This window comes from Myxine glutinosa, chromosome 2 (genome assembly GCF_964187855.1).
Source record: "Myxine glutinosa chromosome 2, kmMyxGlut1.1, whole genome shotgun sequence".
NCBI lineage: Eukaryota > Metazoa > Chordata > Myxini > Myxiniformes > Myxinidae > Myxine > Myxine glutinosa.
Window position 1 is genome coordinate 263,316,327 of NC_136262.1, and position 18,628 is coordinate 263,334,954.

At 45.3% G+C, this 18,628-nt stretch overlaps 1 protein-coding gene across 15 annotated transcripts in view; it reads right to left on the minus strand.

Moving 5' to 3' along the window:
• Nucleotides 1-1,318: 1,318 nt before the first annotated feature.
• Nucleotides 1,319-18,628, minus strand: part of LOC137420580 (LIM domain-binding protein 2) — a 599,034-nt gene continuing 581,724 nt past the window's right edge. For 4 of the 15 annotated variants that reach the window (XM_068105754.2, XM_068105750.2, XM_068105748.2 and 1 more), the window contains 2 exons: nucleotides 7,568-7,701; nucleotides 1,319-4,611 (listed from right to left, as the gene is read on the minus strand). In XM_068105754.2, coding sequence (XP_067961855.1) covers nucleotides 4,282-4,611; nucleotides 7,568-7,701 — 464 coding nt within the window. In that variant the 3' untranslated portion in view covers nucleotides 1,319-4,281. The other 11 variants (XM_068105749.2, XM_068105755.2, XM_068105757.2 and 8 more) reach the window with 8 other exon arrangements.

Genomic DNA, 18,628 nt, shown 5'->3' on the forward strand with positions numbered 1-18,628 from the left:
AATGGAATCACTGCTTTAATCCTTAAGTCTTGTTCCTCCACTGACTGCATCGCTCTCCTTTATCTGAAGGAAGTCTGCCTGCATCATTTTTTTTTTATGTTGAAGGCTTCAGTCAATGTTGAAGGACTACATAGTTCCCATCGACGCCAGGCCTTAAATGAAAGAAAAGTGACGAAAGGGAGAATAATCTAAGTTTTTGAGGAAGTAACAAATTTGCTTTTTGAAAAGGGGAAGGTCGGTCATAAGTGTTTGGAAATATATGGGATGGTGAAGTTGCCAAAGTTGATCCGATTCATAACCAGGGTGCCATACAATCTCTCCCATACTCTACCTCTTCCATATGCTGTATCTCTACAGGTCGGTGTTCCTCAATGTAGTGTTTATGTCACCAATCTTGGCCTTGGTGCAAATCAATGACCTATCACTGGAAAATGCACCAATTCAGCGGGCAAATCCTGACGAGCATGTGCAAGACTGTTCTTCATCCCTACCTCAGGCTGCAGTGGGATCCCTCCAAGAATCACTTACCTTGTTACCCACCACCACCCCAAGTCTTGGCTTAATGCTCACCTGCATTATTTCAACCCGTCTTCTCTCATTCATGGAACCATATTGTTCCGTGTGTATTCATGCTCTTCCTTCCAGACCTTCAATTCTTGTATCTACCCGCGCCTCTTGGTCTCTACCATTTTTACCTCTGAGGTTCATCGCATCCGCTACAACTATCGAGGATGCCTCTCTGCGGTGGTTGTCGCACCCTCTCCCTCAATGGAGTCGGAGGCCAAATCTTCCCAGTCTTCCCCGCTGCCCGGATTCGTCAGGACAGCGCGGTCGCGGTCAGTGCCGATCGGCTCCCATGGACCGGCTCTTTCCCTCTTCCTCTCGCAAGATCGGTCGGCCGTCTCTGTGCCGCGGGCTTGTTCGAGAGAACTGTCTGGGGTTATAAAAGAACAACAACCACATCCGTCGAGACCCTGTTCCCCCTTCACCTGCAAATCATCTCGTGTTGAAGTGCATCCGCGACTTATTGTCCACCCGGTACGACTTCACCCTACTTTCTGTGTGTGGATCCTTCACCCTCTGTAGTTCTGCTCTTCCAGGAGCTTTGACATCCGTTAGAAAAAAACAAAACGTCCCGAATTAGCTTGGATCGCCCATTCAAATTAAAGAATAATTCAACTTCAACTCTCCTGTTGTCATCGAGTCATACCCAATAGTCCAGACCAAGGGCCGTTCTTTCAAAGACTTCATCGCTGAGGGTTACAGGCCACGAGCCTGCGGACACAGGAACCGGTCAGTGCAAAACAGGTAGAACACAAACAATTATGAATATTTATTTCAGAGCAAACACTGATACACAAACGTAAAAAGCTACTCACCGTCATCGAGACGGCTCACAAAACGGGGTACTGTTAAACCAGAACTAAACAGAGGCCTTTCCCGGATTGCGGATTCTATGCAAAAATAAGGGTAATTAAGAAAGTCTTAGGATCTCAGCGTGTAGTTCAAGAGTTTATAGAAAATAATTGTGGTGTTCTTTAGCGCTGTAAAGCTGCACTTGATAAAATGAATCGCTCTGGGCCAGGGGTCACATCGACGCGTGGTACTTTAAATATCGGAGGACAAGCAGCAGGGTTTTTAAACGACTAACAGCATCATACGGTACAAGAAAACAAGTCGAGCGACGGGACGCCGTGCGCAGGCCTTTCGAGCCCGTGGCCTCGCGTCGCTCGAGGATTTGCTCTTCCGCTCACGGCTCTCTTATTCGGGGCGTTTGGGATTTAATTTCATGGCGACATGGAGATTCTAAAATGAAAAAACCCGAAAACACGTGAAATGGTGGAACAATCATAATGGACGCCGTCGTTGTTCGTCTGACCTTTCACCTTTATCAACATCACAGGGATGGTAAATGTCTCGCAAATTTCTGTACACGACTAAACTTTGCTCAAAACGTATTCTTAACTAAGAAGCAAATAAAATCAAAGAGAAAAATAAACCCCACATGTTACCACAGTTGAAAATTACAAACAGCTGCTCCGAAAGGCTGTCCGCGAGACCACTTTAGCAGGACAGAAAGGTTCATGGACGAGGCATGGACAATTCGGAACCAGAAACGGTTCGATTCGCTCATTACGTGCACGCCACCTTGAAATCACACGTCCATCGGCTGCGGACAAAGTATCAAATATTTAGGACCCGCAATCACAGTTCCCATTTGCTGTACATCGGCAATGCGGGATTTGCCACGAAACTTAAAGGGGAAGTGGTGGTGGTGATTGATGGTGGGGGTGCAGGGCGAAGGTTATCCACGTGCATTAGCAGTGGCTCTCATAAATGGAGGAGTGTCTACAAAAAGAAATGTAAGAGTGACAAAGAGTAAAGAGAGGCAGACAGAGAGGGAGAGAAGGGGAAAAGAGAGAGAAAATGAAGGGAGCACATAGAGAATGGAGGGGTGGAAGAGTGAAGGAATTGAGGCAGACAGAGAGAATAAGGGGGGCAGACAGAGACAATAAGGCGGCATACAGAGACAATAAGGGGTGCAGACAGAGAGAATAAAGAGAGCGGGCAGACAGAGAATAAGGGGGGCAGACAGAGACAATAAGGGGTGCAGACAGAGAGAATAAGCGGGGCAGACAGAGAGAATAAGCAGGGCAGACAGAGAGAATACAGGGGGCAGACAGAGAGAATGAGGCAGACAGAGAGAATAAGCGGGGCAGACAGAGAGAATAAGCAGGGCAGACAGAGAGAATAAGCAGGGCAGACAGAGAGAATAAGGGGGCAGACAGAGAGAATAAGGGGGCAGACAGAGAGAATAAGGGGGCAGACAGAGAGAATAAGGGGGCAGACAGAGAGAATAAGGGGGCAGACAGAGAGAATAAGCGGGCGGACAGAGACAATAAGGGGGCACACAGAGACAATAAGGGGCAGACAGAGACAATAAGGAGGGCGGGCAGACAGAGAGAATAAGGGGTGCAGACAGAGAGAATAAGCGGGGCAGACAGAGAGAATAAGCAGGGCAGACAGAGAGAATAAGCAGGGCAGACAGAGAGAATACGGGGGCAGACAGAGAATAAGGGGGCAGACAGAGAATAAGGGGGCAGACAGAGAATAAGGGGGCAGACAGAGAATAAGGGGGGTAGAAAGAGACAATAAGGGGGGCAGACAGAGACAATAAGGGGGGCAGGCAGAGACAATAAGGAGGGTGGGCAGACAGAGAGAATAAGGGGGGCAGACAGAGAGAATACGGGGTGAAGGAGGCAGACAGAAAGAATGATGGGTGGGGAAGGCAGACAGAAGGATTGAGGGTTAGGGGAGGCAGGCAGAAACAATGAGGGGTGGGGGAGGCAGACAGAAAGAATGAGGGATGGGGCCGACAGAGAATGAGGGGTGGAGAAATAGACAAAGAGGATGAAGGGGGCAGACAAAGAGAATGATGGGACAGAGAGAGAGAGAGAATGAGGGGCAGACAGAGAATGAGCAGTGGGAGGGGGGCAGATAAAGAGAATAAGGGGAGGGGACAGAGAAAATGAGGGGTGGGAAGGAAGACAGAAAGAATGAAGGCATGGACAAACAGAAAGAGGGGAGAGAGAGAGAGGAGAGAGGAGAGAGAGGGGGGGAGGGGGGTGAGGGGGGTGAGGGGGGAGAGAGGGGAGAGAGGGGAGAGAGGGGAGAGAGGGGCGAGAGGGGAGAGAGAGAGATAGAGATAGAGACAGAGACAGAGACAGAGACAGAGAGAGAGACAGAGACAGAGAGAGAGAGAGAGAGAGAGAGAGAGAGAGAGAGAGAGAGAGAGAGAGAAATAAGTAATGAATGAATGAATAAGTCTGGGGGATTAAAAAAAAAAAACACAAGACCCGTTAACGTTTGTCTGGCTTCTGTCCAAGGAGGTCACTTGGCAAGGCAGCTTGAGGCCACAACACCGGGGAGAGCTGTACACAGTCTCTGACTCCAGCAGGTCATGGAGGCACAGAGTGCCGAGCCGCTTTCAGGGGAGAAGTATCACGAAGGGACAGACGACAGAAAGGGACCGAAAGAGACATCGGGGTGGGAAGGGATGAGGTAAATCAGGGAAAATTTCGAATAAAGATACTGAGGGGGTGAGGTCAAGGGTGTGGACAAAGGTCAAGAGACACGGAGTCAAGGCCCGCTTCGAGTCCGCAGTTGCAATGCCCGGCACTCCCTCCTGATGTGGAAGGAGCAAGAAAAGCAGGGCGAGAAGAGGTACAAGAGGGACGGCAGGAGGAGTGGAGAGGATCAAAAAGTTGCAGTGGTGACTAATCATTGAGCCACCTGTTGGACATGGCCCTCGGCCTTGGCTTCGGCCCCAGGTGGCTTGCCCGCCCAGGGGCTGCCTCCACCCAACGCCGGTGATCCGGCAAAGTCCTCGTCGTCAGTTGCGAGACCGTTGGCGGCCCCGGCGGCCGCCGCCGCGGCCCCTGCGTCGTACTGAGTGTTCTCGAGGCGGGTGATCAGCCGCTCGTCCTCGTCCCCAAACTCCCCACCCATCAGCGTCGGCTCCCCCACGACCATCACGTCCTGTGGGACCGGGTGCACACAGCCCATGCCGGGCCTCACCCTGCTGTCTGGTTGCAGGCAGCCCGTGCCACCCTGCATGCAAGTTTACCCTTTTTGCCCCTTGTATCTACATAACACTACACTTTAAAATGCACCCACACACAATTCATCAATGTAGTTCGTGCTTTAGCTCTTCGACTTTAGGTATCTTGTGATAGTTTACAAATCAGCGGTATTGACACAATAACACTCAGTTTTAAATTTAACACATAGATTATGCAAATTGTGATGCAACAGAACACTCATGAGGAAATAAAGCACATGGACAGCAGGCATTCGGAACAGTCGCCATTGGCAAGTGCAGGCAAAGAAAGTAAACATACATTTATCGGAAATGTTCAAGGTTATTTGCAGACATTTTCACTTTAGAGTGGACAAAGCGACCACAGATCTTGCCAAGGCGAGCGCACCGTAGTTTACAAAGGCTGTGCACAGTGTGTGAAAAATGAAACAATTGTCTCTTCTCTTTATCAAGCTCCATGGGTTCATGAAAACCAACAAAGCAACTTGGCTCAGTTTTTAGTTTAACTTGTCTCAGAGTTAAAAGAAGCAGCGATAGGATGAGGCGGGGGGCGAGGAGGATGGGGGGCGGGGGGTTGGATGGGGGTGGTGGGTTGTATCGTCAAATTTGATTCAAACCACTGAACTTTGTTTACCCATGCACAGAGAGACCTTTGTAAATCTGGCCAGTAAAGTACAATGGCACGAATTTTGGACTACCTCGGATTGTGGATTAGGAAAGCTTCAGCTGAACATGTTAGCGTCAGTTTCAGCCTGAAAAAAGAGAAAAATACACTAATAAAATAAACAAAGCTGATTACATGTTTACTTTTAAAGTTCGGCCACATCAAAATTTTAGGGCCTTCTCTGCCAGGGTGGCAATCAAGCACATATCCTACAGCCATTGTGCTTTTAATGGCCACACAGCCGTCACTCAACTGTAAATCACACCAGGGGGCGCCAAACACGTACAGGGAGTCAGCCAGTTAGCGATCCACCGATCTACCAATCCACCGACTAGCTCCGCTGTGCCTCTGAGCTCCAGAAGTTTAGGCTAGGCCAGATTGCCTCCTCCCCCCCTCCCACCTGGGTGATTTGCGCAGCTCCGTACTATCTGTGCGTCAAAGCGCAGTGCACCCACAATTACCGCCATAAGCACTAGAAACCGGCAATGTCTGCAAATCTGTGGCCTTATGCACCTGAAACTAAACGGACGTTTGCACACGCTCAAATATGCAAACACGTCGGTGTTTTAACAAGAAACAGCAAATGAAGGAAAGAAAGAAAGAAGGAAAGGGTTGTTGGAGAAAGCAAATGGGAAGGGGTGAATTTTGGTGGAAATAAAGAGGACATCAGAGCAGAGGAGGGGGCAGGTAAGAAAAAAGATGTTGCTAATAGATAAATATTGAAAGAGGAGGAAGAATTAAACAATTGGCTGGGGAATGAGCGATAAGTATGGATAACTTGTAAGGATACGGGAGCGGGTGGTGATAATAGGAGGGAGAGGTTGGTATAAAAGCTGGGCGAGGTGGTTATAATAGGAGGGAGAGGTGGTTATAATAGGAGGGAGAGGTGGTTATAATTGGAGGGAGAGGTGGTTATAATTGGAGGGAGAGGTGGTTATAATTGGAGGGAGAGGTGGTTATAATTGGAGGGAGAGGTGGTTATAATTGGAGGGAGAGGTGGTTATAATTGGAGGGAGAGGTGGTTATAATTGGAGGGAGAGGTGGTTATAATTGGAGGGAGAGGTGGTTATAATAGGAGGGAGAGGTGGTTATAATAGGAGGGAGACGTGGTTATAATAGGAGGGAGAGGTGGTTATAATTGGAGGGAGAGGTGGTTATAGGAGGGAGAGGTGGTTATAATAGGAGGGAGAGGTGGTTATATTAGGAGGGAGCGGGTGCTTATAATAGGAGGGAGAGGTGGTTATAATAGGAGGGAGAGGTGGTTATAATTGGAGGGAGAGGTGGTTATAATTGGAGGGAGAGGTGGTTATAATTGGAGGGAGAGGTGGTTATAATTGGAGGGAGAGGTGGTTATAATTGGAGGGAGAGGTAGTTATAATAGGAGGGAGAGGTGGTTATAATTGGAGGGAGAGGTGGTTATAATAGGAGGGAGAGGTGGTTATAATAGGAGGGAGAGGTGGTTATAATAGGAGGGAGAGGTGGTTATAATTGGAGGGAGAGGTGGTTATAATTGGAGGGAGAGGTGGTTATAATTGGAGGGAGAGGTGGTTATAATTGGAGGGAGAGGTGGTTATAATTGGAGGGAGAGGTGGTTATAATTGGAGGGAGAGGTAGTTATAATAGGAGGGAGAGGTGGTTATAATTGGAGGGAGAGGTGGTTATAATAGGAGGGAGAGGTGGTTATAATAGGAGGGAGAGGTGGTTATAATAGGAGGGAGAGGTGGTTATAATTGGAGGGAGAGGTGGTTATAATAGGAGGGAGAGGTGGTTATAATAGGAGGGAGAGGTGGTTATAATAGGAGGGAGAGGTGGTTATAATTGGAGGGAGAGGTGGTTATAATTGGAGGGAGAGGTGGTTATAATTGGAGGGAGAGGTGGTTATAATTGGAGGGAGAGGTGGTTATAATTGGAGGGAGAGGTGGTTATATTAGGAGGGAGCGGGTGCTTATAATAGGAGGGAGAGGTGGTTATAATAGGAGGGAGAGGTGGTTATAATAGGAGGGAGAGGTGGTTATAATAGGAGGGAGAGGTGGTTATAATAGGAGGGAGAGGTGGTTATAATAGGAGGGAGAGGTGGTTATAATTGGAGGGAGAGGTGGTTATAATAGGAGGAAGAGGTGGTTATAATAGGAGGGAGAGGTGGTTATAATAGGAGGGAGAGGTGGTTATAATTGGAGGGAGAGGTGGTTATAATTGGAGGGAGAAGTGGAGCAGGGTTATTGGAGAAGGTGAGAGCTGGAAACACAAAACTGACCACGAAATGGTGGCAGCGAAAGGTGCGGAAGAAAAAAGGCGTTGCTTACAGGTACCTGACTTCCCAGGCTGAAGTTGCTGCTCGGGCTCTTCTTCTTGTTGCCCGTGTTGTTTGCGGTTGCGGTACTCCCCGATGACGGTTTCCGTTTCCGTCTCTTGCTCGTTTGCTGTCGGGTCGGTTCGGCTGCACGGGCACACGGCACGCATTGCTGGCTGGAATACCGACACAATCCAAACACTCGAGTGCTTTGCTGTGCCGTGTGCAAATTCCCAGCAAGAATTGGCGACAAAGTGAAGAAGAACTTTGAACAAGCTGGTGTTTACATTCACATCACATTCTCGCCATGCTGACATCTGAAAACAACGAGCAATTAAAAAGAAACAACTCCAAACGTCAAGGATTTACAATTGATGCATCTCGAGGAAAATGTTCACTTTGCACCTTCACACAAAATATGCAGCACAAAACAGGTATCCCAAAACATGGCGACTTTCCCATCAATTTATGGTGGAGGGAGAAAGATCTTGTGTTTGTAGATTCGTGAAAACACATTTCAAATGCTTTACCCAGCGAATGAAGGGACCTGCAGATGCAGGACATGGGGTGGCGGCCTCCGAAGCGAACACGGAAAACTTACTGAAGTCCAGGTTGGTGCATCGATGCTTTGTGGAGTGTGAAGTGGAAAAGTCCATCATGATCTTCACATTTTCAAGAACCAGTTGTGCAGGCCTAACATTCAACTTAAGGTGGCAGGAACTGGAATTTCAGGGTGTCAGCAATAAGTTGCCTACTTTGTGTGAAACACGTCCTGGGATCTTCAACATCCACCGACGGGCGTTCGCAGTCGGCACAACAAGCTCAAGTCCACCCGAGGGATGGAACACTTTGTGATGCGAAGGCCATGACTGAGAAGCACCACCGGGACAGTATGGGGGCAGTCACCAAAGTTAGGCCAGACAGCTCAAGGGCAGGTGCATCATGTCTCACCAAACACGAATACACGTGACAACATTCAACCCACAGCATTTAACCCCTGACTATCACTTCTCCTTCTCCCTCCTTTTGCTTTAAATATTTCCCTATTGATTCTTGTCTTTTTGCAATTGTTGTTTTCATGTTTTGTTATGCATTATGTTTTTCACTCTGTCAAAGCGCCTTTGGGCTTCATGAAAAGCGCTATACAAAATAAATGAATTATTATTATTATTATTAATGTAAATGGCGAAATAGCAACACAGGTGTGTAAAGAACAAGTAAGCCAAAGGGAATACTGAAGTTACAAAAATGTATCAACGTTCTCAAAGCATCCGCCGCACGTCTTACACAATCATCCACCACCACCTTCTTGTCAACCTACCAGGCAGCATGAAGCAAAGCCGAACTGCATTCCTTTACCTGTTTTGCCACCTGCTCAAGTGCCTCACTGTGGCTGTCCACTGCAAATGTACACTCCAATCCGTCAGAGGAAGCTCACGTCTCTCTCATGTCATCCCCTATATAAAAAAACACATCTCTGCTAATCTACTCAATGCAATAGTGTGCCTTTGTCAGCTCCAAGTCCAAGTCTTCTCTGTCACATTGTGAAACTCGTAGTAATAATCATCTTCGGTCCGTCTGTTCCCAGGTACCGCAAAAACGGCTCAACCGATCGCAACGAAATTTTGGGTGGGTAATCCTGGGACCCCCTGGAGTAAAATAGGCCATATTGTTTTTCCAATTTTTTCCAATTTTCCAAACACGATGGAATAACATTTACCGATATGAACAGTGATGTGGCTTTTATTGAAATTCTGAAGATACTGTTTAGATTTTGATGATTTGCGTGTGATATGATTCAACGGATGTTTATATAAATCGTTTAAAATAAAAAAGCCTTCAATTTCTGATATTTTGCCTTTTCATTTGGGCCTCCCAATTGAAGCCCCGCCTCCCAATTGAAGCCCCGCCCAGAGGGCAGGTACTGATGCTAGTAATAATAATAACTATAACGGCACTTTGTAGATGCATACCTTTGCCAAGCTGAACAGTTTACGTTTTCTATCCATCGATAGGCCGGATCTGCATCGGACCTGAACCAAATCTAATCCGATTGTTCTCGTCACCTACCCAACTCATCCACCAATGTTCGTCTGAATCCGGCATATATTTTTGTCGTGCTTTCTATCATTTTGTGCCCAATCTCTCAATGGTGAAGAATCATTAAAAAATTATACAATCCAGATCGAATCTCAATCTTCACCAAGATCGATTCCATTTGTTCTCGTCACACACCCTACCTGTCCACCAGGTTTTTTCCAAATCCGTCCATAACATTTTGATATCGTGCTCACAGACAAACAGACAGACAACAAACAGACAAACAGGGGTGAAAACACAACCTCTGTCTACCTTTCTTGGCGAAGGTAAAAATGCCTCAAAATTCAGAGTACCTGTTTTAGTTGCGGACCAAAAAATGACACTATGTCACCAAAATTCCAAAATTGGCATGTCACCGAAATAAAGCCACCTTTGGTGGTAACAGGTATTACAAATCATCTTCCTTGTACATGGTCGAGGCTCGTGGAAGAGGGAGGACACAGATCAGGAGACAACATAACAAAGGGAACAACAGGAGAATGGGGAAACAACAATGGCGAGGCAGAGGGAGAAGGTGGACGGACAAACAATGGATGCAGGTAGCGATGAGGGTTATAGGAAAATGCAAGGGGTGATATGCAAGCTAAATTTTGGGAAGGTAGAAAGATCATGCTTTTGGATAGGGTGGTGACCTAAGATGGTGTTGAACAGCTGTCTTGAAAAGTGAGAGGATAAGAATGAGATTGAAGAGAGTGTTAGACGGTTCCACAGGTGGAAAAGTTTGTGTTTCCACACAGAAAAGAGAGGAACAAATGAATGGAGGTGAGCAGTGGTTCTGGATTTAGGAAGTTTCACTAGGCGGGGGTTGCTGGTGGACCTCGTGCATCCTGCAGACACTTGGGGGGTGGGGGCAGAGCACGGAGATGGCACAGTGTGCAAGACCAAAAATGGAGCAGAAGAAGACAGAGAAGCGAGCGACCTGTCGACGATGGTGAAGTGATAAGCCCAAAGACTGAGCTTCATCGCGAGAGATTCCAATGATCTTGAAAGCCTCGATTTCCATGGCATCAGGCTGAGCAAGAAGTGAGGCAGTGGAGCCAACCCACAGGGGAGAGCAGTACTCTATCAAACTGTGGATGAAAGCCTTGTAGGTGAGGAGAGGAGTTCAGGTGTGCCAAGGAAGGACTTTGTACAATGGAAGATGCCCAGAGTAGCTTTGGAGTCCAACTTTGAAATGTGGCTTGCCCAAAGTACATCATGGTTGAGAGCAAGACCCAAGAGTTTAGGTGACTGAACCTATTTGAGAGGGTTGTTGAGAAAGCAGATGGGAGGGTTTGTGGTACTGTCCTTTCAGGACTATCTATCTATATAGCAGGAGTATCCCTGGAGTATCGATATAGCAGGAGCAGGAGACTCTAATGAGGCCACGTTGCTGAGGCCACGTTCTAATGAGGCCAAGTCTATCTATATAGTATCTATATAGCAGCTGGGTGTGCGGAGGGAGGAGTGGGGCGGGGGAGGATGGCGGGGGGAGGGGGGGGGGGTTGGGGGGGGGTGGAGGAAGCAGGAGAGGGAGGGGTGAGGAAGGGAGTGGAAAGGGGTTCATGACCTTTTCGTTGAATATATGCTGGTGAATGTGCTGTTCATCACGTTTCTGAGTTAAGTATGATGCTGATCAGGAAGAAGAAGCCTCACGACAAACTTCGTACACTTCCGGAATTGTTTGATCTGTTTGTGTTCAAATGTCTGGTGATTGTTTTGTATTTATTTATGCGAATGTGTACTTGTATATAACTGTCATTAATTAAATTTAAAAAGGCGTAGGCACTATTGAGCGATTTCTTTTTTAATCCAAAAAAACGAACTTTTTTTTTCAGAATTTTTTTTTTTTTGCCGAAAACACTCCCAGGCACTCACTGATGAACCTCCGAACGTTTGACGAAGATCCGTTCAGCCATCTCTGAGAAAAATGGTGACACAGACACATACACAGACAGACCAACAGCTCATATATATATATATACTAGCAGAAGTACCCGGCATTGCTGGGCGGGGAAGAGGAGGGGAGGGGAACGGGGGGAGGGGAGGAGAGGGGGGGAGGGAGAAGAGGGGGGGGAAGTACCCGGCATTTCGTGTATAAACGTGAGGGAGAAGAGGGGGAAAGGGGAGGGGGAGGGGGGGAGAGGAGGAGAGGGGGGGAGGGGAGGAGAGGGGGAGGGGAGGGGGGGAGGGGAGGAGAGGGGTGAGGGGGAGGGGTGGGAGAGGGGAGGGGGGAGGGGGAGGGGATGGGGGAGGGCGCGTGAATCGTCGAATCAGCGCGCTGCTCTGCCACCGATTCAGAATCCATGTATAATATTCCTCGCTGAAAAAAAATATGGATCTAAAGATGAAAGAAAAAAAAACCCATGTGATGTGAATGGCAATGTTCCTCGCTGAAATGTGAAAAAACGCAATCGCGCGGCAAGGAACATCACGTGATCGCTCTGAGCGATCGATTGCAACTCTGCGTCGTGTCGTGGGCGTGGCCACGTGGCCTCATGCTCCCAGGTGATTGGCTAACTCGAGCTCGAGAGAGCCATAATGCGCTACGTTATGGCAAAAAATATGGATCTAAAGATGAAAGGGAAAAAAACCGATGTGGTGTGAATGGCAATATTCCTCGCTGAAATGTGAAAAAACGGAATCGCTTTTCGCTCTGAAATACGTGCGAACGCGTAACTGAGTTAATGGCGGCAACGAACATCACGTGATCGCTCTGAGCGAATCAGCGCGCTGCTCTGCCATTCCGGTCATAATATGCCTCGCTGAAATGCGCTGAGGTAAAAATATGGTTTAAAAATATGATTAAATAAATTTTTAGGTCGACCATGATCTTCCCAGGCTCAATGGCCATGTTTGTGCCAAATATCAAGTACGTGAGCCTCTCCGTTTAGGAGTCTACCGGTAACATTACACACACACACACACACACACACACACACACACACACACACACACACACACACACACACACACACACACAAACTGTTTTATATATACTAGGCATGCCCGTACTATATATATATCTAAAATTATATCCCCCCCTCTATTTACATGAAATGGTTTGGTCCAAAGCGAACGGCTTGCGAGTACGGTGACAATCCCCCCCCTCTATTTACATGAAATGGTTTGGTCCAAAGCGAACGGCTTGCGAGTACGGTGACAATCCCCCCCCTCTATTTACATGAAATGGTTTGGTCCAAAGCGAACGGCTTGCGGAGTTTGGTAAAGAAATCGCCAGAGCGTGCACAAACGCGCAGGAAAGCGAAAGAATCGCAAATTAGTTTTAATTAGTTTTAAAACATAGTTTAACGCCAACATAGTTTGCCAACGTGAAATAAATGAATACGCTCTCAAATGTGCCGTCCGAGCAGAGTCTGTTCGGCACGTTCGGCACACGTGATAGCTCGCTGCTCTCTGATTGGTTGAATCGTTTTTTGGACATAGCTCGCTAACTACTTGTCCGATTAATATGAAACCTTGAAAAGGCACATCCTCGGGTCCCCAGCAATATACCTGGCAAGTTTAAAGTATATCGGACCCGTGGTTGTCGAGAAACAGCGGTCACAGACATACATACATACATACATACATACACACAGAGATTACTGGAATTATAGATTCTAGGGCATGCCCGTACTATATATATATCTAAAAGTATATCCCCCCCTCTATTTACATGCAATGGTTTGGTCCAAAGCGAACGGCTTGCGAGTACGGTGACAATCCCCCCCCCTCTATTTACATGAAATGGTTTGGTCCAAAGCGAACGGCTTGCGAGTACGGTGACAATCCCCCCCCTCTATTTACATGAAATGGTTTGGTCCAAAGCGAACGGCTTGCGAGTACGGTGACAATCCCCCCCCTCTATTTACATGAAATGGTTTGGTCCAAAGCTAACGGCTTGCGGAGTTTGGTAAAGAAATCGCCATCGCGTGCACAAACGCGCAGGAAAGCGAATGAATCGCAAATTAGTTTTAATTAGTTTTAAAACATAGTTTAACACCCGAGCGAGTTTAACGCAATCGCAAAGCGAAAGATTCGCAAATTAGTTTTAATTAGTTTTTAAAACATAGTTTAACGCCAACATAGCGCCAACATAGTTTGCCGACGGGAAATAAATGAATACGCTCTCAAATGTGCCGTCCGAGGCAGAGTCTGTTCGCCACGTTCGGCACACGTGATAGCTCGCTGCTCTCTGATTGGTTGAATCGTTTTTTGGACATAGCTCGGTAACTACTTCTCCGATTAATATGAAACCTTGAAAAGGCACATCCTCGGGTCCCCAGCAATATACCTGGCAAGTTTAAAGTATATCGGACCCGTGGTTGTCGAGAAACAGCGGTCACAGACAAACATACAAACATACAAACATACAAACATACACACAGAGATTACTGGAATTATATATATATATATATATATATATATATATATATATATATATATATATATATATATATATATATATATATATATATACATATATATATATACATATATATACATATATATATATACATATATATACATATATATATATACATATATATATATATACATATATATATATACATATATATATATACATATATATATATATACATATATATATATATATATACACATATATATATATATATATATATATATATATATATATATATATATACATATATATATATATATATATATATAATATATATATATATATATACAGTGGTACCTCGGCTTACGAGTTTAATCCGTTCCGTGACGGAGCTCGTAAGCCAAATCGCTCGTAAGTCAAAGCAAATTTTCCCATTCAAATGCATTGAAATGCTATTAATCCGTTCCAGCCTCAAAAAAAAACACCAATTTTTTTTGTTAGGTGCTTTTAAATAACAAAAATGTACTTTATAAATAACAAATAATGTATAAACAAGCACGACCTCGTATATACTGTACATAATACAAGAGAATGTAAAGAAATAAACTGGACCTCTATCCATGAAGATATGGAGAAGTTGTTGTTTGTGTGGTTGAAGGAGAAGCAGCTCGCAGGAGATACCGTGACCGAGAGCATCATGTGTTTGAAAAGATTGAAACTCGGATATCGAGCACGGACCACGAGGTGTTTTTTCTTTTTTCTTAATCTCGGTTTCAGTGAACTTTTGCTCTGTGCTCACGTGTACTGTACCTGTACCTGTAATGGTACGTCAGAGGATGGCACCTGTTGTCATCATATTAAGTGCAAGATGTTCTGCATCGTAAGTTGGTACACCGTGGTCTTTCGGCGGTGTTTAAGCCGGCCGTCTTGGCTTCTGTCACCATTGGCATTGAGTCTTTCGATGTAGGTAGGTCGTTGTGTGCCGGTGCCTTGGCCGAATTCCTTCATTGCTGCATTGTTAGCTCACCTGGTTTTTTATACCACATCTTTGGTTATCGGACCAGCGAATGACGTCATCTCCAAAGTATGGCTTATTCTCACTTGTCTTGGACGATCTTCTACTTCTAGCCTTCCACCGTGCATTTGGTGTCCACTGTACTTACTGTACAGTGCCTGGTAAAATTGATGTAATGGGTTTTTGACCGTCAACGCCATGAACCGTCATGAACCGTCAACGCCATGAACCGCTAACACTCAAAAGCCCATTTATCGCGCCTTATAAAGCAAAACGCAAACCGAAAGCCATGCCTCTCAAGCGAGGCGTGCTTCCGTGGTCACGTGATCCACAGGTGTAGCTCATTATACCCGCACGCGCGACACGCTTTGGCGGTCACGTGACCAGCCACTCTGGAGGCGGGGATCCCCGCCGATGACGTCACCGGCTGGAGCAAGGAGATTCCTCGCTAATGTATTTCGACGATTGCGTGTTTTATATCCAAGCAGAGATGCTTTCACGGCAAGATAACCACGTGACCGGAACCGGAAGCCACAACCGGAAAATTCAAAAAAATAAATTTTTTGAGCTCGTACATCGGATCTCGGCTCGTATCCCAAAGCAACAAACCGCCCGAGCGACGGCTCGTATCCCGAAAAACTCGTACGTTGGGGCACTCGTAAGCCGAGGTACCACTGTATATATATATATATATATATATATATATATATATACATATATACATATACACATATATATATATATATATATATATATATATATATATATATATATATATATATATATATATATGTGGCGTGCTGATGAGGAGGGGTGTCGTTGAAGCTGAAGGGAAAGGTGTATGCTGCATGTGCGAGAAGTGTTATGATTTATGGGAGCGAGACATGGGTAATGAACGTAGAGCAGCAACGAAGGCTGGAAAGGGTGGAAATGCGAATGGTTCGGTGGATGTGTGGAGTATCGTTGGTATCGTTGAGAGAGAGGAAGACGAATGATAAATTGCGAAAGATGATGGGAATAGAGCCTGTGATTGATGCTGTGAAGAGAAACAGGTTGAGATGGTTTGGTCATGTGTTGAGGAAGGATGAAAGTGACTGGTTGAGAAGAATGATGGAAATGAATGTAGAAGGAAGTAGAGGACGGGGAAGACTGAGAAAGACTTGGTGAAAGGTGGTGGAAGAAGAAATGCGGGCAAAGGGGTTAACAAGGGGAGATGCAGAAAATAGGGCAAAATGGAGAAGATTGTCATGGGGACCCACAAGGCTAACCCCCGCTCTTGCAGGGAAAATGGCCTTAAAATGCCTGTTGTTGTGTGTGTGTGTGTGTGTGTGTGTGTGTGTGTGTGTGTGTGCATGTGCGTTATATATATATATATATATATATATATATATATATATATATATATATATATATATATATATATATATATGTTCTTTTTTTTCTTTCTTTTACTGTTAGAAGTATACTTTTAAAGACCTGCAAAGCATTTTTAGGGTGTTGGCATGTTTTTTGCCTGTTTTGTGCATAGGTCGTGCATACATTGCTCGAATGTATGACTTGTACAGTTAGTGCAGGTCATTCTCTTTTGTGTTTCAATTTCGAAATGCCTCCAAAGAAAGAGAAGTTCTATACTGATGGGGATATTAAAAACCGAATTCCTCATCTTCGTTAAGCAGGCAAGACATATTCTGAAATCCACAAGCTCCCAAAGAAGAACATCCCTGTCTCTTTGCCTACCACAACGACAATAGGTCTGCATTTCCAGAACATTGGTTCTACTGCAAGGAATAAGGGATCTGGCAGGCCTAGAACCATAACAAGTAAAGATGACAGACGACTGAAATTCTTAATTCTCCAGGAAAGAAAGAAAAACCTGCGGAAACAGAGGAGTTCAGAACTGGCGAAAGCAAGACTGTTTCCAGGACCATCTCAAAAGGGTTGACTGGTGCTGGTTTTGCCTCAACATGTGCTAAGAAGCTTCTATTATCTAAGAAAAGCATTTCGGACAGATTGCACTTGTCCGAATATGGGAACTGTGATTCGGCCTGGTTCCGAAGAGTTCCGTGGAGTGAAGAATCAAGATTTCAGCTTTGCTGCAATGCCCCAGAACGTTGCCTTTGCAGATTAGGTGAGAGATTCAACCCATTTCAACAACTGTGAAGCACGGAGGAGGTGGAATCATGGTCTGGGGTGCATTTTCGTCTGCTCGTGATGGTGAGTTGATAAGTTGTGAACCTGAAATTACAGCCAAGAAATGCCAGAAAAGATGAGAGAAAGGAATACTTCCCAGCCTCCAAAAGTTATTTCCAGGAGAGAAAATCAAAGACGTAATTTTTCAACAAGATAATAAAATACTGCAAAAGCCACCAAAAAGTGGTTGGAGAAAAAGTCCCTGAAACTTATGTTCTGGCCTGGTCAGAGTCCCCATTTCAACACCATCGAGAATCTTCGGGCCAATATTCAACAAAAACTTATCGGAAGAAAATTTGCAAATTCTGATCAACTTTAGGAAGCTGTCAAGCATGAATGGGACAATATTGACATTTCTCAGTGCAAGTAGCTTTGTGAAGGTTTCACCAACACACTGGATTATTACGCTGCGCTCGCGAAGCGAAAAGCGGGGTTAAGCATTCAGTTATGTACGTACCTACCGTCACGTGAAAAAGTAAGTACACCCCGTCTAAAGTTTTGACTTTTTCAACATACAGCTATTTGATCTTCATTTCAACAATATTGATAGATAAAGGTGATATAATGTAACAAATATCATGAAACATTTACATTTTGTAGTCCATTGTATAATTTAAATAAACATAAATGCAAATTTCGCATGTGGAAAAAGTAAGTACACCCCATGAAATGTTTTTTTTTAATGGTTTTAACATATGTGGACATATCAATATTTCATCTTCATTTAAACAGTATCGATAGATAAAGGTGATCTAATTGAACAAAAAACAATGAAAAATTGACTTTGCAATAATTTATTCAACAATAAATTAATAGAGATGCCATTTCCTTCTGTGAAAAAGTAAGTACACCCTTGGCTCTAACAGGTGGTATTGCCCCCTTTGGCAGAAACAACCTCAAGTAGGAGTTTCTTATAACTGTCTTCCAGTCTCTGACATCGACTGGGAGAAATTTTTGCCCACTCCTCCATGCAGAATTCTTTCAGCTGTGCGATGTTTGAGGGGTTTCTTGCATGCACAGCTCGTTTCAAATCCCCCCACAACATCTCGATGGGATTTACATCCGGGCTTTGACTTGGCCATTCCAGCACCCTCCATTTATTTCTTTTCAGCCATTCCTTGGTGGATTTACTGGTGTTTAGGGTCATTGTCATGTTGCAAGGTCCATCTTCGGTTGAGCTTCAACTTTCTGACAGATGGCCTCACATTATCCTCAAGCACCCTCTGGTACAATGAAGAATTCATAGTGGATTCTATGATGGTGAGCTGCCCAGGCCCTGATGCAGCAAAGCTGCCCCAAACCATAATAGTTCCACCACCATGCTTTACAGTTGGTATCAGGTTCTTGTGGTCAAATGCTGTCTTTGGTTTTTGCCAAACATGTCTTCTGGTACTGTGGCCAAATAGCTCTACCTTTGACTC